General features: G+C 32.1%; 2 protein-coding genes across 2 annotated transcripts; one reads left to right on the top strand and one right to left on the bottom strand.

Moving 5' to 3' along the window:
• Nucleotides 1-86: 86 nt before the first annotated feature.
• N (neurogenic locus Notch protein) lies at nt 87-24,534 on the top strand. Its single transcript, XM_070645909.1, has 12 exons — nt 87-656; nt 12,121-12,199; nt 12,299-12,564; nt 12,634-12,835; nt 15,141-15,271; nt 16,449-16,608; nt 16,775-17,304; nt 17,366-17,602; nt 17,669-22,851; nt 22,915-23,104; nt 23,165-23,347; nt 23,425-24,534. The coding sequence occupies exons 1-12, from the start codon at nt 563-565 to the stop codon at nt 23,808-23,810; spliced, it is 7,641 nt and encodes a 2,546-aa protein (XP_070502010.1). The 5' UTR covers nt 87-562; the 3' UTR covers nt 23,811-24,534.
• LOC139094746 (neuronal acetylcholine receptor subunit beta-3-like) lies at nt 12,539-14,953 on the bottom strand. The gene is made up of 7 exons (XM_070645910.1): nt 14,856-14,953; nt 14,609-14,766; nt 14,505-14,549; nt 14,301-14,410; nt 13,569-13,954; nt 13,323-13,487; nt 12,539-13,238 (listed from the first exon to the last, which is right to left on the bottom strand). Exons 1-7 carry the CDS (start codon nt 14,908-14,910, stop codon nt 12,865-12,867), a joined length of 1,293 nt encoding a protein of 430 aa, XP_070502011.1. The 5' UTR covers nt 14,911-14,953; the 3' UTR covers nt 12,539-12,864.

Raw genomic sequence — 24,534 nt, 5'->3', positions numbered from 1 at the left:
ATGCACGTTGTGGTGAATATCTCATTTTAGTACATGGTGATTTTAGAACATGTTGGTGATTTCTTTGTCAGTTAAGAATTGAACGTTGAGGAGTAAACCACGCTACATATTTTATAAATTAATTAATTTTATTAAAATAAAATAAACAATTAGTTTAAATAATTAAAGATCATATCTTAAGTACATTATTATTCATCGGAAGTGAAAAAAGTGATGAAAATGCAGTGAAAACGGGATTGGATCTTATTCCTTCTAAAACATCACAAAATTAAAAATGTCCGACATGGATAAAAGAAAAAAAGAAGAAGTGGAAAGTAAACTATATAAAGTGGTTTTATATTGTTCGGTGCCATTTTTATTTTAACTTGATTATGTTATAAATAAGATATAAATAATCACATAAATTGCATAAAAGAAAAGAATAGAAACAAAAAAATAAAAAGTCAAGTTAAGACACATGCATTTGATGTAGTTGATATAGTGTTGATGAACGTTCTTAAGTTTAAAATTGATCATTGCAATTTTTATAGTCTATAAAAATTTTGCAATTAAATGTCTTAAAATGTGGTCGAAACATAGATTCTCAATGGAATTTAATTGGATATCATATTCATTAGCAATATTTATTATATTTGGATTAATAAATTCAAGTTTTGGTAAGTCCATTAATACGGATCAGCAACTCAAACTTATTATTGCCTTTTATTCCTTCTCTCCGCTCTCTTATTCGCTTGTCTTGTCGTTCCCTCAAGACATATCGTTGGCCTTACCTTTTTTCTCCGCACTGCTTTATTATTATGCCTCGAAAATGTCTTAAATATATAAATTCATGATTTATGGATTAAATATCTTTTTTTTATTTACGTTATACTTTGAAAATGTTTACGATAAACGGTCTAATTTATTTAATTAATTACTTCATATATGTGTCGTTGATAAATGGAACTGAACTCTTATTATTATGATACATACAGAAGCATAAAATGTAAATTTTGCGGACCGATTTTTGTTTTTATTGTTCTAAAACTAGACATATGGTGAAAATTTTTAACGGATTTTCCCAAAAAACAAAGAACTTTAATGCAGGTGGCTGTAGGAAAATGTGAAGCGACGAACCTCATTTTCTCTTCTTTATTTTTTCGCTTGCTGTATTATTGATAAGGAAATTTTCTTTTGTTTCGATCTCGCGATGAATATATTTGCATCTTATATGCAAGAAATGGTGCGCAGAGAATGAAGAAAGAATGGAATCACTAATACTATGTCATGTATCTGGAGAGTTCAGGCAATTTTTTATAGAATTAAGAGGATTTCTTTTGATATTTTTTAAGTAGTTTAGATAATTTAATGGCATATTTTTGTCTCGGATGCTGACTGTTTCTGCATAATTCAGCTTATTTCTGCTTAATTCAGTCCATGAATTCTTTTTGTATTCTTGAGGCTTATATCGCGGACTTTTTTATTTTTTGGTTTATTGAACCATGGAACAATATTCTTTGTGGATTTAAGTGTGTTTGATGCATTTTGGAAATTGATGGATTTAATCTTTTAATGTATTATCTAATTTAAATCTTGCAATTTAGCACTTAATGCGCTTTTTAGTTTATACCGCGCAATTCAGATTACATTCAAAATTCAGCTAATAACAAGCAATTCATTTGAAATTTAAAAATTCAGCAAGTTTAGGACAATTTAGTTTATTCAGCTCAATTCAGCATATTCAACTCAATTCAGCTTATTCAACGCAATATAAGTCATTCAGCTCAATTAAGTATCATTTAGCGCATTCAGCACAATTCAGCTTAATCAGTTAAATAAACAATAAATTGAGCATAATCTCCATTTTTAGAACAATTCAATAAAACTCAAACATTGTAGATAAATCATGCATATTAGGCAAAGTTAGCCAATTAAGCCAAATCCAGCTCATTACATACTATAAAATTACATTTCCCAAAATCAACATATCAAAGTTCATACAACAAAGTCGCAATTAGATGAGCAGTTTCATCGAATTTCAATTAAAAAGTTCATTGCATTTGCCTCGAAGACAATTTAAATTGCAAGTCGCAATGCTCGCGACTTCTAAGAATTTCCGTAATTGTATCAAATATGGGTGTATCAAATGAAGAAAGTTCATAGAAATGTATATATACTGAAATTCCCATAACCAGGCTATTAACAAGAGATACATTGCATTTCCATTTGTTTATTATTTCAATCACTCGACTCGTCTTCTAAATGTTTAGTAGACGGAGTCCATTCAAATATTTATTGTTTATAGGAAATTGTAGAGACTTATTTATTTATTATATTTATGAAACTTTATGAACTGAGAAAATGAAATTTTTTTTAAAGTGCAAGTTCTTTAATTTCAAATTTAGTTTATATTATACAACGAGGTACATGCACACATACAACGATAAATTTCTAAAAATCTAACAGATGTCTTTTTTCACGATATATGAGCATATATCCTCACTTACAAGTTTAAAATCTTTTTTTTTTGTTCCTTTACACTCCGAAACAGAATTGAAATTTTTTAAACGGATACGCATGTGACTGTATATGTGTGTGATCGTACCTACATCATATATGATCCACATATGTATATGTTGTCATTGTATATGTTTCTGTAAAGATTTTTCAAAGATAGAATTCCTCATCGTTTTCTTTCTTCTATGGAAAGACGACGAACATACGAAGAGAGAGAAGGAAAAGGAATGGAAGAAAAAAAATTGTTTCATTTTAAAGACTCAAAATAAGTGAATTTGCTCAAAAGAGAAGTTGAAAAAATATTTTTTAATCTATTCTTTATGTTTGCTTATATCTATCGTTCTCCTTTATTATGGATGGATGTGTATGGTATTAGTAAACATGAGGGTGAATTTTTTTATGCAGTATGTTTTGTATGCTACAAGATACATATTATAAAAGAAAAAAGTTCAATTTCCGTTAAAATACATTCTGGATGTGAAACATGTGTACTTGTTATTTTAGATAGGATGGAAACTATTTGGAAATTGTTATAAACACTTATGTACATATGACTGATTATTTGTCATTAATGTTAGTTTGATGCGGTATTTTTAGATCAAGTTCTTTTCTCAGAATCATGGATTAATATACTTTAATATCGAGAAAGAGTTGAAGTTGTCATATGCAGCATTCTATAATCTGACACTCGACCATCTTTGAATATATATTTTATTTGACAATTCTTTAATGGCTTACTAAAAATGTCCACTTAAACTGCAAATTTCGATGATTTGTGAAACTTTTGTATGAATTTTATCTGATTTCTTTCTTTCCCGTTCATTAAATTAAGCAAAATAAAAAGCATGCTGTGAAACATAAAAAGTTTTTAAAGATCAAATTTCATATAGTTTCGTTAGATTATTCCTTATGCCTTGCTTTCTTTTATTAAATATATAGTAAACCTGCATGAAATTTGTTTTTAAGTCTTAAATTTTAAATTCATAAAGTTAACGCATTTTTTTCCTCAATTTTCAAGAATTTCTCTATGGCGGTGTTCATGTTTGCTTCTGTATTTGTTTTCTGTCTGCTTCTCTTGTTTAGTTCTTTCGAGATTTTTACTTCTTATGTTTGTATTTCCATAGCAAAGGATTTTAAGGTTTCGAATTTCTTATTCAACAAATAGCGCTCTATTAGTGCTCATTTCCAATATCCCATTCAAAAAAATTATCAATGCCGACTATAAAGATATTTGACACATTTATTTATGGTATTTTAAGCACTTACTTCTATACTTTGGTGCTTCAAGTGAGCATTTTTTTGGATGAATAGGCAGGAATGTACATCAATTTACTGCCTTACATGTGTTAATGTGTCAAGAATGATGCTTTGATTGCTTACTGGATCTCACTGGATCATTGAAAAATTCAAAATTTAATGATGCATCCTCTGTACTAAAACTTACTATTGACGAATTGTAATACAAATTGTGAATTCTAACAAGTGGACAGGCTTGTATGTCTTGTTCAAAGGACGAATAATGTAGTCTTGATGATGATTATAAAGAACAATGCGGCTAGTAAGGGTGACAAGGCAAAATACTGTTTCAGCCCATTTGAAGACAAAACACATTTAAATTTGCATCAGTATACCACACTGCTATATTACTGTTCCTGCTTTATTTGTTCCCAGCTATAACAATCGGGGAAGTTTATTTTTTGGAAACTATTTTTTTGGCTTGGAATTTTTTGGAACATATTTTTTTGGAATTTAAATATTTGGAACTTTTTGGAATATATTTATTTGGAAAATAATTGTTCGGATTTTTTTGGCATTATTTTTTTGGAAAATAAATTTTTGGAAAAACCTTTTTTGGAAAATATTTTCTTGGAAATTTTTATTTGGAAAATATTTTATTGGAAAAACTTTTTTGGAAGAGATTTTTTTGGAAAGTTCAAATCTAATAAATTTTAGCTTGTATTTTCATTTGTGAATTATTTGTTCGGCGGATTTTTTGCAATTCAACAGTACTACATGTAGTCTTGATGATGATTATAAAGAACAATGCGGCTAGTAAGGGTGACAAGGCAAAATACTGTTTCAGCCCATTTGAAGACAAAACAAATTTTATATTTGCATCAGTATACCAAACTGCTATATTACTGTTCCTGCTTTATTTGTTCCCAGCAATAACAATCCCTATGTAAATTCAAACCATTGAGTGCTTTAACATTCAACTTAACCGCAAACGTACATATGTACTAAAAATGCATATGTCCCTTAATATTGCATATGACAGTAAATTACGAATGCATCTGTACTGTACATCTCATACATAATTCACAGAAATGTGCTTCCTTCATAATCCACAAAAGTATTCATAATATTAGCGCACCTTACGTGAATAAATCTGACTTCATATTTCAAAACGAAACGAAAAAGAGTTTCAAAACGTAAAGTAAGAATCATAAAAACCACTTGAAGCATTTTGATGCTTCATTTCACAGTTTTGCTTCATTTGTATTCATATTCGTCTTTTGTAGACAAGACGATTATTATCGCCAACAATTTCTAGGTAATGATTCTAAGTAACAATTTTTTTCTTATTTCATGGCATACAAAAAGAAACATAGTCATGCTGAAAAAATTTATTATGATGATGAAGTCCTTTTGAATTTTAGGTCATCTACATAGAGAAATTTATTATATTCAAAAAATAGTTATAGTCATACGGAACATGAATTGAACTTGCAAAAGAGAGAACTTAATGATACATTTTTGTTATGATGAAAAAGTATCAAATTCTATTCTTTTCTTCATTTTCTTCTCGCTTGCTTCATGATTCATGGAATTTGATGATGAAAAGAAGTTTATCGCTCCTATTGTAATAAATATTAGTATAACGTACAGCATGATTTGTTTCATATATCAAGTTCTATAATAATAAATTTAGTATTGATGTGGCCATTGGCTATCTTCTATGTTAAGCGCATTTTCATGATCATAATTGAAGATAAGTCTTTTATGAAGAAGAATCACTTGAAGAAAAACGGTCAAAAAATATTTGAAAAATAACAGTCAAAAAATATTTGAAAATTTCAAAAAACAAATATTTGAAAATTAACGGTCAAAATTATTTGCACTGACTTCAAAATGTCAAAAGAAAATTCAAGAAACCGGCCCTTACCTTCCTTCAGACCAATCCTTTGACTCTTTCAGGTAGATAGAAGGACAGACAAACAGTAGACTTCCATTCCTTTTCAAAATACCCGCTAAAACTAAAGAAAGAAACAAAATGAAACCATTTTATTTATGAAAGACAATTAGATAATAATAGTGAGGTGGAGATGCTTCATTTATGGGATAGAATATGATTTTTATGGCTCTCACTCTCGAATATCATATGAACGATGCTTTATATCATTAAAATTATAGAATATGGCTCTTAATGGCCGTCCGTACTAATTAGATGGTTCGAACAATGATTCTGTGGATTTAGACAATAAAATCCAATTTCTAAGTCTGTTCCATCTCGAATGTGAATTGATTTAAATTACTTGAAGCTGTTTCATGTATTTTAAATTAACTATACTTAATGTTCATCATATTAATGTACTTTCTATGCCTCGAGATTTAATTTTTAATTTAAGTAAACATGTTCAAACATGTGGCAGTAAAATGTGTATGCACAATCACAAAACCGAATTTGCGGTCTGAATGTCAATAGTAAAGAAGAATTTTTTATTCCTTATCCGTTTTGATAAGAACCAACAGCTGTTCGTAGTTCCCTGAGAATTTCACACAGAACAGCAATTCATCAACATGAATCATCATGTTCGAGGAATATAAAGCACTAAAAGTCAATTTCAATGGGATTGATTGTATCTTTATAGTATCAGCTGTCAGCATTGTTCAAGGAGCACGAAGACCAGAAGTGCAACTTGGACTGACATTATAAAATTGTTGTGCAAATTTATTATTCATCCATGGAACGAATCATTTATATAAAATTTGTAACTTAATTCCACCAACTTCCTTTCATAATCTTTTGGGTTGGTTTCAAGTTTATTTTCCGTTATTCAAACTAGATCTGTGACATTTTACTTCTTTAACTAATGACATGAAGAGTGAAATGACCTTAAATCCAGCATAGGTGAACATTAATATGATACTTTAAATACGTAATGTTGAGCATTTATAGGAAGTTCTTTATGCATTTAAATCTTTTGAAAAAAACATTCAAACCAGATGCTGTGGCTTGAGATCTTATCGTTCTTAGGAATTTTGTAGATAAAATTGTTCAACTAAATATTTTGGTTCTCATGGGATATTATGCATATATGACTGATCTTATCTATATTAGGAAGTCAAGGGTAAATGTCGCTTAATGAATTGGTTTGTAATTTGTTCACTGAGGTATCAATTTAATGGACATTAAACTATTATGTTACATAGCTGCTTTAAATATTCAAATTTTTCTATGCAGTAAAAGTCATCGATGAATCGATAAAAACTTGTTCAAGTGTCAGTTCAGTTCACAATCAGTTTAAAGAACTAAATGGTTATTTAATAAGATTTGTGACTTGATTTTAACACTATAGATTCTCAATGAATACTAAACAAAGTTAAGGGAAAATAACTATGACAGGGGAAAAACAGCTTGAAATTTTAAATTGCTCAAAAATTTTAAAATCAAAATGATCGTTGAAATATTCTTAACCACAATTGCCTGAATTTGATGAGATTGAGAACATTATTTGAGATTCCTGTGTGTCTTACTCAACAATTTACATACCACAAGAATAATTTACTTCTAATGAGTTCCAAAAAAAATCCCATCATCTCCTGCAATCAAACATTTGTTCCACCCATCTGATTCTTACATAAAATGTTCATGCTATTTTCACTTTCCGTGAGATTTCTTGCAGCATGTTATGCGAAGCCATAGAGATTTATACGCGCAGCATAAAAATAAAATATATCCAAGGAAGCATTTAAATTAAAGCATCGTAAAGAACTAGAAATTAGAAACTAATTTCCACACGAATGCGGTAAATTTGAACTTCCAGTGAGATTAGAAAAAATATACTTTTATAATTACCATAGCGTGAAAACAAACTCATTCTCCTTCCTTACTTCTTCTTCTTCCTACATGCGATAAGTTCTTAAAACAAACATGAAGCCGAACGGCGACTGAAACATTAATTTTCACTTCATTATTATCAATTCACACTAAATTATCGGAAATTACATTCTGAAAAATATTTAGGCACTTTAGTTTATTGGTTTATGTTAATTTACAAATCTTGTGAATGGTGTCAATTATTAACAATATTGATTTTTAAAATTATAACTTGACATTTCTGCTCTTGGACTGATAATTAATGGAAATTAATGTAAAGTATCAATTATTGAAATAAAAAATTTCATATTTGTGCGGATTTAATGAGTTTTCAATATTTTGTTGATCATTTCTGACTAATTTTGAATGTCTCATAAAATGTCTTGTGCGATATATATTTAGGCATACGATAGTCAAGTGGTTGTATTTATGATTGTTGAATGCGTAGTGTTTTTTTCAAAGGAATTGGAATTTTTCGAACCAGATGTGTGAAAATTCGGAACAAAATGTTTTGTTATTTGAGATTCGCGGAATATTTCCGGCAACAGATTAATGACTTTTTGGGGTAGATGTTTAGTTTCTGGAATTTTCAATTTTAGTAGGCTGTGAAAAATTTAAAAGTTTTGATAGAAATTAATTCAACTTTCAAATTCACATCCAGCACTGTGAGTAGCGACATAAAACTAAGTGAATCGACTGTGCAACTCCCTAACGATCAATAAAAATGAAAATTCGGCCAATTAATTCAAAAAAAAGAAATATTCAATCCCAAAATCAAGTCAATCATTAGTCGATAATTTTAAATGACACAGCTAAAAAAGCTATTGATCGCTCTTGTCTGTACCCAATTTCGTATGTCCAATAGACTGTCTCATTTTAATAATCCCATTCCAAGAGCGAACATAAAAGAAATCAATCAAATATCAGAAAAGATCACTCAACAACAACAGCAACAAATTAAGCAAAAAAAAGTCGAGAAAATAATAAAAATTTTATTAGAGGAAGTTCACATAAAAAATGTGATCAATATGAAGATAAGAAAATATTTTTACTCCAATTGTAAGCGATACTACAAAATTTATCGTCGAACCACAGAGACGAGATGAGAAAAAAATTTAATCGCAATTAGTAAAAAATTTGTGAGTGAACATGATGGGAAAATACAATCAAAATATTTTGCGACATAAGAGAAGATAATTGTGAGGCAAAAAGAAAAGACTCTTTTTTTTGGGACATCTAATTAATTAGATTATTTTTCATTTCTCTTTATATCTCAATTTGACAAATAGTAAAAAAAACCGTAAAAGCAAACGCAAACATTCAAAAAAATCATGTTCAATAGTCATGCTACATACATAGAGTGTGAGCTTCACAACTTTTTTTTTCTTCCTTCATTTCATTTCAATTTGGCTGCTGCTGACAAAATCTGAAAAGAAAAGAAACTGTGAGAACCGCCAATTTATTATTATTATTATTTGAATCTTTCTATGTATTTCACACATACATGAATGAAATTTCTTTTTCACATTTCGTTTCTTATCTTTCTTATTTTCATTCGTTTTATAATATTTTGTTTTGTAGTGGGTACTTTTCCTCATTGAAAGGAGGCTTCTTACATGTATTTTGTCCATTTGCCTCGTCTTTATAAGGTTTTATTGCTCATTTTATGTTGCCTGTATACATCGGTGATCAGATTTGGTGAATTAGGGATTCTGACGTTGGATTTTTACAATGATTACTTGATTTTAGTCTCGTTTTTCCTGCCAAAAATTTGATTTAAATCTTTAAATTCCATCACACAGTTATTACAGGACACAGTAAGGTTACTTGGAAAAAATAAAATCCAAAGCCTACTCAAACTACTTTTTGAAAAGAAAGTCTCAAAACAATTTTAGTAGCATTCAGTTGTTGAAAATCAGTGGTCGAAAATTCATCTCATTTTGACATCAAAAATTGTCAAAAATTCAACGAAAATTCAAATCTCAAGATCACAGTTGCAAACCCCTCTCAATTGTCAAAAATTCAGTCTAATCTGAGATTTTAAGTTAAAAATAAACAAAATCTTTATAAATAATTTAATCAGACGCGCGTCAGACTTAATTAACGAAACAATCGAGGGATAAGCTGAAGCAATGAATGTAAAGTACTGCTTTAGAAAACAAAGCAATTTCTAAACAGTCTTGCAAAAATCCATTGCATAAAGATATTTTCGTATAAATCTTCTTAAATCTGTCATGAATAAGAGACAGAGATTTATCTAATCGCTGAAAACAGTCAAATGAATCCTTAATGACTCATTGTTTTCATCACAACAGAGGAAAAATGCGCTCAAGTCTCATTTGTTTACGGAAACTTTTACAATTCTTTTATTTCTCTTTCACTTCTCTTCTTACAATCATCGTCGTCGTCGTCGACGACGTTTATGTTTGTAAGAGGAGCTTTAAAAAAAATCCATAGAAACAATATCATATACCAATACTACAAATCCGTATAGATATGTATATTCAATGTATGCCCCAAAGTATTGGTTTTCATTATAAAGATTTTTATGGCCTTTATGCTGTGTATCAAAGAATAATTTTTTTTTTTTTGGTTTGGTTTTATTTTTTATTTTTTCATCATGTTTGATTTTTCATAAATAAAAGAAAGAACTGAAGAAAAGAGAGGCAAAAAATATGTATAGAGATGTAAATGTATAAATATATGATATATACGATTATTAAGAGGAGAGCTATGTTTGCATTAATTACTGAGATAGGCGTGTGGATCTAACTATACGTGGAATTGTTAACAATCATTAGCTAATTTAGGAATGAAAAGAAGACGAAAAAAAAGATGAAAGAAGACTTGATTTAAGACATCAAATCTCACAAATCATAGACACGAAAAATATGAATTTTATATATTTTTTTTTGGGCAGTAATAATTCCACACAGAAAATTCTGTGCTGTCGAGCTGGTGTTCTGTTTAAACCAGTTATACATCGAAAAAATATTCCGGTTTTTAGCGCCTTGTATCAATTTTTATTAATAATTAATTTATCTCCTAAGCTTTCCTGTCGCGAATGGCTTTTAGGGTTGTTGCTCCCCCGCTGCTTTTTTATTTCCAAAAATTTTGTTTCTCTTCGCTCGGCCGCTGTGTATCGACATTGTTTGTATACATTTCCTCACTTGTCTGTCACTTCTCATTTGAATACATGACACGATCGTTGATCAGCATTTATGTCACTTTCTATTAAGCACAGGATTGACGGAGATTCATTCTAGTATGAGATATACTTGTAACTCTTTAATATATTCGATTTTTATTTTTCTTGCAATTTAACTTTTGAGTTCCAATAAAATAAAATAAAAAATCTTGAGAGGCTTAAAATTTAACATTTTTATTCAATGACTTCTCATTTCGTCCAGTATATCCAATAGATTATTTCATATTTTTTCTTGCAAAAAGATATTAAAAATTATGAATTCTTGTGGCTTGCTTGTGGCAACAAGCTATATGAAAGTTACTATTCATGATTCATTAGAATTGTTTATTTACTTCTATATTTTTTTATATGAAATATTGAGAAGAACAATGGAGGAATCAAAGAGAAGCAATTCAAAGAAAAACAAATTAATGGTTCATATTGAAACCTAATTTGTTTTCGACAGCGTTCTTAGAGTTCATTAAAATCTTTTCAATGATGTCTTTCGCCTGAGGTTTCTTCTTACTCTTAAGAATCTTAAGTGTGTGTCTGTGTGTGCTTAACAGAAATCTTTCATAATTTTATGGCAAAAAAAAAATATAAATTCGATTGTCGATTCCAGATAGAAAGCTTAATATATTGAATATTTAATCTTTTTTATGAAAGTTTATGACATTCTAACTGGTTTTGATCGTTTAAATTTTGGGTGTATGAATGACTGAGCCTCACAGCTGGATGTGCTTCGTTGCTGGAATGTCCGAAGTTCTTGAATCTCTAATGAAATTAGTTTTAAAAGATTTGACAAAATTTCAAATGAATTTAAACAATTTTTGAGGTTTGTTTGTGTATAGCATGCTCAAATTATTGTATTAAGCTGTTAAGGATGTAGTCGTCGATGAATCTTTAGTGTAGATTGTTAATTTTAAATATTTATGATGTTTATTCTTTGGAGTTCAAAAATAGATTGAACTTGCGAATGAAAAAAGGGGTTTTCAACTATGTAAAATCTCAAACATTATTCAAATCTCAAATGACCGTTGTATCTGAAACATTTTCAAAATTAAGCAATCAAAGTTCAAGTACTATTGTGTGTTCATTTAATATTCATCAACATTTCCTTTAACAATTCACAAAAAAGTGATGATTCATGAAATCAAACAAAAAATCAAAGTCTGAAATGAATTTTAATTAAGAAAGATCCATAAATCAACGCATTATAACGACTACCTTTCAATATTCTTTCATCCACCTTTCATAAACATGATAAAAATCGATCAAATGAAGTAAAAATTTTAATATTATTTTTTTCCTTCTTTTCTCAATATTCTTCTCACAGCATTTCTTAGTTGTAATCCATCGCCATGTAAAAATAACGGAGTGTGTATAACAAAATCAAAAAATGAGTCTTATTGCAAGTAAGTATATATTATACACATGCAAAGTGTGTATTTTAAAAAAATAAAAATAAGGAAGTCGAGTAATTGAATGAAATCTTATCACTTCCTTTCCCATAGTTGTACATCTCGATATGTTGGTGATTTTTGTCAATATACAAATCCTTGTCTGACTGCTCCACGATGTCAGAACGGCGGAACTTGTGTATTTCAAGTGAAAGATGATCAAGCGACATTCGAGTGCAAATGCCCAATGGGATTTTCAGCAAGCTTATGTGAAATTAGCGAAGATACTGCGTGCAGTTCATCGCCATGTAAAAATGGCGGTGATTGCGTATTGAGATCATTAGACGAATACGATTGTAGATGTCAAGAGGGATTCTCAGGTTAGTTTATTGCTTAATATAACTTCTTTTAGAACACAATAATAATATTAATAATAATTTTAAATACAGGTCGAAATTGTGAAAAATCTAATCTATGTGCATCATCACCTTGTAAGAATGGAGGAAGATGTTCGATGACGCTTAATAATAAATATAAATGCACATGTCCTCCAGGCTTTAAAGGGCCAAATTGTACAGAAGATGTTAAAGAATGCCTTAATAATCCATGCAAGAATAGTGGAACGTGTATAGAAAGCTTTGGCTCGTACAAGTGAGTATCATGACGTATTTATACTTCAATTAATCAACTTGCTTTATAATACTGCTCGCTAAAATGTATCCAAGTGGTATATAAGTGAAGCTCATGACAACATAAATAATGAAAATGATTATTGCGATCAATTTGTCAATGAAGCTTGCCAAAAAGTTCCATATCTCATTATTTGAACCTGCTTTCACTGCATCTTCTTCTTCCTCGACGAGTGCCATTCCATCACCATGTTCATTTGATTTATTTTGCATGATGAGACTTATCAGTTGATTCCGTTTCAAATGATTAATCATATTTTTCATTTTGTCTGCTGGTTGGACCTCACATGCGTGCAGTGAATAAACAATTAATGTTTCAATCACCAAGACTGTTGTTATGACTAAAGAATTTCTGAAAAATATCACTTTAAGGAAACGAAACAGACAAATAGTCATTAATTTTAATATTTATCTTGTCTGCAAATGTGCTAAAATCAATCGGGACTTACAAACTTTCGGTGTTTGTTCACCATTATGGGGAGTCATCCACGACATTCGATGTATCATTTCAAAATGTAGAAGCATGTTAATTATCAGCAATGACAACCTTTCATTCAGTCGATTCTTTATGAACAATGTGGTCATATTCAATAAAATGAATGTTATAGCAGAGACTGTTATGTGATGTAAATAATTATATTAATTAAAATGGCTATTTAAGTGTCCATAAAATACAAGCAACAAGTAGTCCCTACCTTTTAAAATCTTAAAAATCATTCCTGAATGCCGTTCAATTACGAACGAGTACGAAAGATTTGGAAACTTTGCCGAATACTTCTTATCTTTCGAACTCAATGCAACAACTCTCTTTGCTACTTTTGCTGATATTAATTTCCATTGTGTATGCTCTTGTGCTCCGATTTTTGTAATCACTGCATCATCTTCAATAAAGTCAACTTCATTTTGACTATTCATCCAAGGTCCAAAGACCATGGAACAGTTTTGTCTATCGAATGGCCATTGAGTGTAATCTGATCGGCAATGTCCGACAAATGAACATGGCTCAATACACGATACATTACCATCATTTTCTATTAAACAACTTGTTTCATGACATGATCCAATTCCATAGGAAATATCGCTTTGAAAGGAAAATTTTATGATTTTTTTATTAAATGCAAATAAAATTAGGTGTTTATGAATGCAATGGTGTGAATTGTAGCAAGCTGTTGCTGTTTTTATCAATTCATGCAAACTAGTTTCTTTATTGCGTAGTAAGCTTGGCAATTCAATGGGAGAATTTTAATTCAATTCATAAAAATTTAAATTGAAAATTGTCGTTAAAAAATTTAAATTGAAAATAAAGTCGTTAAAATTCTTTGAATTAAAAAATTTACCATTGAATGATCATGATTGTTTGCAAGACAGAAGCATCGCAGACAGTATTTTTGCCATTTTTGGTAATAGTAAGACAAAGAAGAACTTACGCATTATAAAGGGAAAAATCTGGTTTCCAGATCATGCTTGAGCTTATGTCGAATGATTTGATATTTCCATAGTCCCTCGGATCCCATTTTAGAAATTCGTCCTTCCATCTCTACGTATGGCATATAGTTATGGAAGAAACAGAAAAATAAAATGCTTAAAATAGAATCTTTTTTAACATAAAAATTTTTATGGAAAGAACCTACATTAACCATCCATGTGTTGATTGTTAAGGTTGATGCATGATCACTCTGTAGAATTAATTGTAAAATGTGAAATAATTCATAAGAGTTGGAGTCAATTCACTTACATAATCATAACTTTTTATCATCATTTTAACTTTGACAGATGTAGTTGTTTTATGGTCTTGAACAGGTCTTATAGTGCTATCGTAGCCATTGCAGAAAAGCTTATATTTAATTTTTCTTTCCATATTTGATTCCTCGTTCACATTACAGTCGATTGAGACTATTTTTTACAAGTCATACATTTATATGAAATTTCAATTTAAAGTAAATGGAAATGGAAGAAAAATTCAATTAAATGAGATCTCTTACCTGAGAACTTTATGAATGAAATTATGAAAATTGTTATGAATAATAATTTCCTCATATTTTATTAACTCTACTGAATGGACGACTTAACAACTGACACTAACAAACTGCAATAAAATATGAAACAAATGAGAAAATTATGGAAATATAGGAAACACTCCCCCTTGAAATATGATCGCTAATTTATCATAAAAAATTCTGATATTGAATATTTTTTTAAATTTATTTGATTAGTGACCATTGATTTTTTATTCCCTATTTATTCAATTCTGTTTAATTCCATTTCAGATGCATTTGTGAGCCAAAATATACGGGAAGAAATTGTGAATCTCCATATATTCCTTGTTTTCCATCACCTTGTCAAAACGGAGGTACATGCAGGCCATTTGGAACGTATTATGAATGCAAATGTCCACCGGGTAAGTGTTGAGCATTAAAAGAAAAGTTTCTCTCCTCTTCTTATTTTTTTACACGTGTTTTTTGAAAAGAGTTGAGAATGTTTATTCACTTTGTCAAGCTATTGACGCTTCTAGAACATTCAGGTTGATTTTAAACACATTTTGCTATCGTGAGGATTGATTTTAATCACATTAAGCAATGAGAAACAGAGAAACGGAGGATAAAATCGCAAAAAACTTTTTGAAGTGGAGAAAAAAAATCCGTTAGAAATCAAAATTCAAAACTGAAAAATCCGTTAAACTTTCAAAAACATCAGATATAAATCAATTAAACAATGATTAAGTAACTGTCAATTATAAAATCGTTTAAAGAACGTAATTGATCTCATAAGCAATGCCTTTCGTACGAGTTTCATAAGTTATCGTCGACTATTTGTTCCCTTTTGGTACATATACTCTAACGGAAAAAATATAAGTTTATGTGTACATTGTGAAATATAAAATTAACTTAAACTACTCTTGTGTCGTGCACATAAGGCTTGATTAAGAGACTTACAAATCAATGAGCTAATTTGTACTATCGAAATGTGGAAAGAAATCATGAAATCAACTAGACACGCTATAAAATATTCATAATTAAAATTGAATTTAAATAGTGTGTTGATAATAATAATTTATATACCTTAACTATAGCCAAGTACAAGTGGATGGAAAAAAGGAGGAAAAATATTTATTTTTATCAAGACAAATTTTGAATTATTAGTCATGATCTGAACGCATATTAACATTGCTGCTGTAAAAAATAATAAAAACTCATAACACTTGAAATTTCCTTTTAGAGAAGTCTAGCTATGTAATATACACAGTGAAGCATTCACAATTGTAGAACCGTGGGAACGATTGAGAAAAGAAAGTTTTACAATGTAGTTGTAACATAACATTTACATTCGTTTTTCTTATGCTTCATACGCACACATATAAATGTTTTGCATGTAAATATAATGTTGCGTTTTGTGTGCATGTATGTGTGAACAATTATGGTGACTAGATAAATCATCATCAACTGCATTTATGTGTAACGATCTTCATAAATTTTCATCAACTCTTAATTTTTTGCGATTTTAAATTTTTTAACGACTTTTTTTAATTTGAATTTTTTTTTGTAACCGACTAATTTTTATTTCCTTTGTTAATTTAGGATTCACTGGAAAAGACTGCGAAGAGAATGTTGACGATTGTCCCGGACATTTGTGCCAAAACGGAGGTACATGCATTGATGGTGTAAACACCTACAGATGCCGATGTCCACCCAATTTCACGGGAAGCTATTGTGAAGTTGATGTTGACGAATGCACAAGGTAAAAATTGCAATTATTGTGTTTGTAGAAAAGAATTCTTTTCATAATAGTTTTTATTTCATTTCTTTTATTCTCCTTTTCGTCATTCTTCATACTTACTTACTTCTTTTTTTTTTTTTGCTTCTCTTCTTCCTTTCCTTCGTACTTGTTTTTTACATCTTCACAGGCCCGTTTGTCAAAATGGTGCAACGTGTACTAATTCTCATGGTAGTTATGCATGTATTTGTGTTAATGGTTGGACGGGAGATGATTGCAGTGAAAATATTGACGATTGTGTTGATGCTGCTTGCTTTAATGGTGCAACATGCATTGATGGAGTTGGAAATTTTGCGTGCCGATGCACACCAGGAAAGACTGGATTATTATGTCATTTGGATGATGCTTGTACATCTAATCCTTGTCATAAGGATGCCATATGTGAAACGAGTCCAATTGATGGTTCATTTACATGTTCATGCGCTCAAGGATTCACAGGTGTTAACTGTTCAGAGGATATCAATGAATGTGATATTGGATCGCCGTGCGAACATAATGGTATATGTGTTAATACGCCTGGATCATTTCGTTGTAACTGCACACAAGGATTTACTGGTCCGCGATGTGAAACAAACATCAATGAATGTGAGTCACATCCGTGTCAGAATGAAGGAAGCTGTTTAGATGATCCTGGGACATTTAGATGCGTTTGTATGCCAGGTAAGACATGACTTTCTTACTTATTAATCATTTATTGACAGTAATTTATTATATTAATTAGGATTCACTGGAACTCAATGCGAAATTGACATTGATGAATGCGCTAGCATGCCATGCTTAAACGGTGGAACTTGCCATGATTATATAAACTCATTCAAATGTTCGTGTGCTATTGGATTTTCGGGATCACGATGTCAAACGAATATCGACGACTGTGAATCATCGCCATGTAGAAATGGTGGAACCTGTCATGATGCTATTGCAGGTTACTCTTGTGAATGTTCGCCTGGTTATATGGGTATGTTGTATACACATTCAAAATATAATTTCATAATTTAATTAAATAATTTCTCTTTCAATGTAGGTCCATCGTGTGAGATCAATATTAATGATTGCCTGTCAAATCCATGTCATCGTGGTATTTGCATTGATGGTGATAATTCCTTTACATGTCAATGCAATCCCGGATACACTGGTGCACTCTGTCAAACACAAATTAATGAATGCGAATCAGATCCATGTCAGCATGGTGGGAAATGTGATGATCTTATTGGCGGCTATAGATGTAGTTGCTTACCCGGCACATCAGGTCCGAACTGTGAAATTAATGTAAATGAATGCCATAGTAATCCATGTAGAAATGGTGCAACATGTATTGATGGAATTAACAAATATACATGTCAATGTGTTCCTGGCTACACCGGCATACATTGTGAAGTTAATATTAATGAATGTGCGTCAGATCCATGCGCTAATGGCGGTGTTTGTATTGATCTTATTAATGGATTCAAGTGCGAGTGCCCGAGAGGTTATTATGACGCACGATGCTTAAGTGACGTTGATGAATGTGCTGTAAATCCATGCGTCAATGGCGGTCGATGTGAAGACGGTGTCAATCAATTTATTTGCCATTGTCTGCCTGGTTATGGTGGTAAACGTTGCGAAACAAATATCGACGAGTGCAGTTCTAACCCATGTCAGCATGGTGGATTATGTACAGACTTATTAAATGCTTACTCATGTACATGTATGCCTGGATATACGGGAAAGAATTGTGAAACAAACATTGATGATTGTATCAATAATCCATGTAAGAACGGCGGCTCATGTATTGATCATGTCAATAGCTACAACTGTGTCTGCAGAATTCCATATACTGGAAGAAATTGTGAAACTCAAATGGATCCATGTGCTCCAAATCGATGCAAAAATGGCGCAAAATGTACACCAAGCACAAATTATCAAGACTTTTACTGTTCATGTCCAATTGGATATACTGGACGCTTATGTGACGAAGATATCAACGAATGTGAACAATCAGTCTCACCATGCAGAAATGGAGCAACTTGTAGAAACATTAACGGATCATATCAATGTTTATGTGCCAAAGGCTATGAAGGAAAGGATTGTACAATTAATACAGATGACTGTGCATCTTATCCATGTCAAAATGGTGGAACTTGCCTCGATGGTATTGGAGATTACACATGCATGTGCATTGATGGCTTTGAAGGAAAACACTGCGAAGAAGATGTCGATGAATGCTTGTCTCAGCCATGTCAAAATGGAGCAACATGCAAGCAATACGTCAATTCTTACACTTGTACATGTCCTTTGGGCTTCTCGGGTATGGCTTGCCAGACAAACGATGAAGATTGTTCTACAACATCATGCTTAAACGGTGGTACTTGTGTTGATGGAATAAACAGCTACAATTGTACATGTAAGCCAGGATTTACCGGATCAAATTGTCAATACAAAATCAATAAATGTGACTCAAATCCATGCAAGAACGGAGCAACATGCTTTGAACAGAACAACGATTACGAATGTCATTGTGCTTATGGATATCAAGGAAAGCAATGCCAAAACTTTATCGATTGGTGCTCACAAAATCCATGTGAGAATGGTGCAACTTGTGTCCAACAAAAGAATGTATTCCATTGTGACTGCTCGCCAGGATGGACTGGAAAGATGTGCGATGTTGAAATGGTGTCATGCAAGGATGCAGCTTTAAGAAAAAGTGTTCAGTACAATAAATTGTGTAATAATGGAACATGTGAGGATATTGGCAATTCACATAGATGTCATTGTCATCAAGGATATTCTGGTTCATATTGTCAAACTGATATCGATGAATGCGCTTCGCTACCATGTCAAAATGGAGGCATCTGCAGAGATCAAGTCGGTGGATATAAATGTATTTGCCGTAAAGGCTTCCAAGGACAAAATTGTGAACTTAATATCGACGATTGTAAGCCAAATCCATGTCAAAATGGTGGTACATGCCATGATGGTTTAGGTACTTTCAGCTGTTCATGTCCTCCCGGAACTGTCGGTTTAATTTGTGAAGTAAATCAAGATGATTGCGAACCTGGAGCTTGTCATAATAATGGATCATGTATTGATAAAGTCGGTGGCTTTGAATGTCGCTGTCCACCTGGATTTGTAGGAAGCAGATGTGAAGGAGATATCAATGAATGTCTTTCAAATCCTTGCTCGAATGCTGGAACACTTGATTGCGTTCAAATGGTTAATGACTTCCATTGTAATTGTAAGCCTGGATTTATGGGAAGACATTGCGAAACTAAAGTCAACTTCTGCCTTAATTCACCATGCTTAAACGGTGGCTTCTGTACTCCATTATCAACTGGACATCATTGTTCATGTGCTGAAGGATTTTATGGCAAAAATTGTGAATTTAGTGGACATGATTGTGATTCAAATCCTTGTAATGCTGGCGAATGCTTAATATTGGATAATGGTGGCTATCGATGTGAATGTCCATATGGAACCGATGGTAAACATTGTGAAGTTGATACAATTGACGAATGTTTATCAAGTCCATGTAAACAAAATGCTCGATGTGTCAACAAGATGGGTGATTTTGAGTGTATATGCCCAAATAGATATCGTGGCAAAACATGTGAAATTTTCGATAGAAATTTCAACAAAATCTCTTATACCAATGATGTAAGCTATCCACAAGACGAATGTGTAAAGCGAGGCTGTCCATCAAAACAAGGAAATGGAAAATGTGATGAAGAATGCAATACACTCGCTTGTGACTTTGATGGAAATGACTGTTCATTAGGTGAGAGTCCATGGAAAAATTGTACAGCACCAATTGACTGTTGGAAAGTTTTCGCTGATGGTGTTTGTAATGAAGAATGTAATACACAAGAGTGTCTTTTTGATGGCCGCGATTGTGAAAGAAAATTACAGCCTTGCAATCCCGCATTTGATTCCTATTGTAGAAAGCATTACGCTAATGGTTTCTGTGATTATGGTTGTAATAATGCTGAATGTGACTGGGATGGTCTCGATTGTGAAGAAAAAGAACCACCAAAATTGGCAGATGGTGTTATTTCCATCATACTTTTAATGGAAATACAAGAATTCAAGCGAAATGTCATACCATTCTTGAGAGATATGGGACATCAATTGAGAACAACTGTAAGAATTAAGAAAGATGGATATGGAAATGACATGATATTCCCATGGAAAGGAAAGAGCAGTGTACCAGACCTAGAGGATTCAGATTTTGCTCGTAAACATCGAATTCATATGACTGAACGGGTATCAAGGAACGGTGTCCAAGTATACTTAGAGATTGACAATCGTAAATGTGTTGGCGTTGCTGGTTCCGAATGTTTCTCAACTGCATCTGATGCTGCTCAATATCTTGCAGCTACAGCAGTCAAACATAATCTCCCACTAAATTATCCAATTTATGCTGTCAAGGGTCTAGCTACTCCTGATCCAAATCCAACAGATCCAACAAATACTACATTAGTGCTCTCTGGATTCTTGTTTGTCGTTTTCTTCGGTACATTCCTTGGAGTTCTTGTAACAACACAAAGAAAGCGTTCACATGGTGTGACTTGGTTCCCAGAAGGATTCTTTACAAATAACAATAATAACAACAACAATGCTCGTCGACAAACATCACGAAGAAGACCTGATGGACAAGAAATGAGAAATTTGAATAAAAACTCATTTGGAGATATCAATCGTCAAATTGGACATTCACAGCAATGGTCAGATGATGAATCAGAATTACCACAGCCGAAACGAATGCGTCCATTGGATCTTGAATATTCAAGTGATCATACAATTATCACAGACTATGAAGAAGCTGATCCGAGAGTTTGGTCTCAACAGCATTTGGAAGCAGCTGATATTCGAGTACCACCAGCAATGATGACACCACCAAATCATCATGATGGAAATAATGAAATTGATATTCGAGGACCTTGTGGTATGACACCTTTAATGGTCGCTTCAATTCGAGGCGGTGGCATTGACAATGGTGAAGATATTGATGCAACTGATGATACGACTGCACAAATAATTTCAGAATTAGTTGCACAAGGTGCTGAACTTAATGCAACGATGGACAAGACTGGTGAAACTTCATTACACTTAGCTGCTCGATATGCACGAGCAGATGCTGCAAAGAGATTATTAGATGCTGGAGCTGATGCAAATAGTCAAGACAATACTGGCCGTACACCATTACATGCAGCTGTTGCTGCTGATGCAATGGGAGTTTTCCAAATATTACTTAGAAATAGAGCAACAAATTTGAATGCAAGAATGCATGACGGTACTACACCATTGATATTGGCTGCCCGTTTAGCTATTGAAGGAATGGTCGAGGATCTTATAAATGCTGATTCAGATATTAATTCAGCTGACAATTCCGGAAAGACAGCATTACACTGGGCTGCTGCTGTAAATAATGTTGAAGCTGTAAATATTCTATTACTACACGGAGCTAATCGTGATGCACAAGATGATAAGGATGAGACACCATTATTCTTAGCTGCACGCGAAGGATCTTTCGAAGCTTGTAAAGCACTTTTAGATAATTTTGCTAATCGTGAGATAACAGATCATATGGACCGTTTACCACGAGATGTAGCAGCTGAGCGATTACATCATGACATCATTCGATTGCTAGACGATCATGTTCCAAGAAGTCCACAACAATTAGTGACGGTCATTCCAAATGCTATAATTTCATCGCCATCATCACATCAATTGATCTCTCAACCCACAGTAATTCCTACATGTAAACAAACTAAACAGACGAAAAAGCGTCAGAAAATTGAAGCAAATCCAACAAGTCCCGAGTCCGTTGGTGGTGAGCATTTTGTAAAACAGCGGAAGCCTAGCGTAAAGAAGCAAAGCAAAAAGCAAAATATTGAAGCAACGAATCATGTGATTGAGCGAACGATAATGACTGAACGTTCGAGCAGTACAAACACAAATAATAATAATAATAATAATAATAATATAGAGCCAACGGCTGTTCTGCAAGAGAATCAGCTTCAAGAAATCGAGGATCTTCTGAGCTCAGTTGAATCTCCTGTTGGTAATATTCCTAGCAATAGTCCTTATGATACTACAAGTATCTACTCAAATGCCATGGCGGCCTTCGATATGGACTTCCTTAATACAAATAATAATAACAATAACAACAATAATAATAACAATATAAATAAGAAGAAGCAACCACCTAGCTATGAGGAAGTTATAAAAGTAAGTCACTTGATAATCAGATTATGAAGCCTGAATAACTAATCATAATTTGATATTTTTTAGAACTCACAGCAAGCTCAAAATGTTTATGGGATGAATCATCCCTTTCCTGACAGATTCCTCCATCAAAATGGAGGACCCAAAAGCGTAGCAAGTTCAAGTGAGCAGGGATCACTCTCACCACCATACTCGAATCAATCTCCGCCATATTCCGTTCAAAGTAGTATGGTGCTGTCACCTCAAGGATATTTAAGTAAGTTAATGACTTTTGGATAATTTTGGGATGATATTAATGGATATTCCTTACTTTCAGGTTCTCCATCACGACATAATCTTCCTAATTCACCTCAAACAAACTCATCAGCAATGAGACATACTCCTCAAAGTACTTTAATGGATGGAAACTCAAATGGGAGTGTGCATCCGCATCATCAAATGAATTTCGACTACAATCACCAAAATGGACTAGAATTGGCTGGGTTTTGTAGTCCGGCAGGTAAGCTTCTGTTCCAAACATAATATTAATGCAAAAAATTTCAAGACATTTTGATAATAATAATGAATTCGTTATAGGTGCCGCATCTACACTGACATCACCGTCACAAGGCAGTATTCACTCTCCCCAACATGTACAATCACCAATACATAATCAAACACAATCCTTTTATCACATTCAACAAAATCAATTAACAGCTGGATCGTCAAAGCCATCATTTTATCAATATCTTACGCCACCAAGTCACAATGACAGTGGGAATCAGACACCGCAGCATATGGTTCAAACATTAGATAGCTATCCGACACCATCACCTGAATCGCCAGGCCATTGGTCAAGTTCACAATCGCCACACTCAATATCGGACTGGTCTGACACACATTCACCGGCGAATCAGAATCATTATGTATCTAATAGTAATAATCATCAAGGGAATAAAGGGTCTGAAGCCATTTATATTTAAAAAAGACATTTCATTCATACAAACAAAATGACATGATTAGATTATGAAGAATTTTTAGTGTAATTATTTCGACAATTTATAAAATTTTTAAGAGACGAATGAAAAAAAAAATCATAATTTTAAGTTATTTTAAAAGTAAAATTTTTAAGTTTAGGAATTAAAACAAATGAAAAAAAAGCACAAGTTAAATTTGTTGGATAAATTATCGTAGGCTTTCCACGCGACAATAAAGAATTAAAAAAGAAATTTCTTTACTATTTTTGCCTTGGGGGTCGTTCAGAAATGATGTCAATTGATTTTTGAGGTTTTTAAGAAACTTTTATCCATCTCTAACTCTAATCCATGAAGATCTAGATTTCAAAATGATAATTTAATGTACACTCAAGTATCAAGGAGTGATCTACCTCTTTGTTGGTTAGAGTTAGCATATCATATTGGTATAAAATATCTTATAGCTATATGAGACAGTTTCATAGAGTATATCTTAGTCATATTCACTGGTGTGACTTTAATATATCTTAACGATATTCATTAGTATGGCTAGGCTATACAACGTGACTAGGATACTAGATATACTATATGGCATGACTAGGATACTAAATATTACTAGTACTAGTGCTTTATACTAGTACTTTATAGTACTTGGATATCTAGTATCCTAATCATGCTTTATAGTACAATACTAGAATACTATATATCCGATATAGCATGACCTCCCATGCTA

This window comes from Chironomus tepperi, unplaced genomic scaffold (assembly GCF_022539635.2).
Source record: "Chironomus tepperi strain 1889 unplaced genomic scaffold, CSIRO-AGI_Ctep_v1 contig_354, whole genome shotgun sequence".
Lineage (NCBI taxonomy): Eukaryota > Metazoa > Arthropoda > Insecta > Diptera > Chironomidae > Chironomus > Chironomus tepperi.
This window is presented reverse-complemented; position numbering and strand designations above follow the sequence as displayed.

What these genes read in the sequence shown, in the direction of transcription:
- N (XM_070645909.1), top strand. Translation starts at nt 563, where the DNA reads ATGTGGTCGAAACATAGATTCTCAATGGAATTTAATTGGATATCATAT. An exon ending in ATGTCAAGAGGGATTCTCAG is followed by an intron (nt 12,565 to 12,633) that starts GTTAGTTTATTG and finishes TTTTAAATACAG; the next exon opens with GTCGAAATTGTGAAAAATCT. An exon ending in GCTATGAGGAAGTTATAAAA is followed by an intron (nt 22,852 to 22,914) that starts GTAAGTCACTTG and finishes GATATTTTTTAG; the next exon opens with AACTCACAGCAAGCTCAAAA.
- LOC139094746 (XM_070645910.1), bottom strand. Translation starts at nt 14,910, where the DNA reads ATGAGGAAATTATTATTCATAACAATTTTCATAATTTCATTCATAAAG. An exon ending in TGATAAAAAGTTATGATTAT is followed by an intron (nt 14,550 to 14,608) that starts GTAAGTGAATTG and finishes TTAATTCTACAG; the next exon opens with AGTGATCATGCATCAACCTT. An exon ending in TCAACACATGGATGGTTAAT is followed by an intron (nt 14,411 to 14,504) that starts GTAGGTTCTTTC and finishes TGCCATACGTAG; the next exon opens with AGATGGAAGGACGAATTTCT.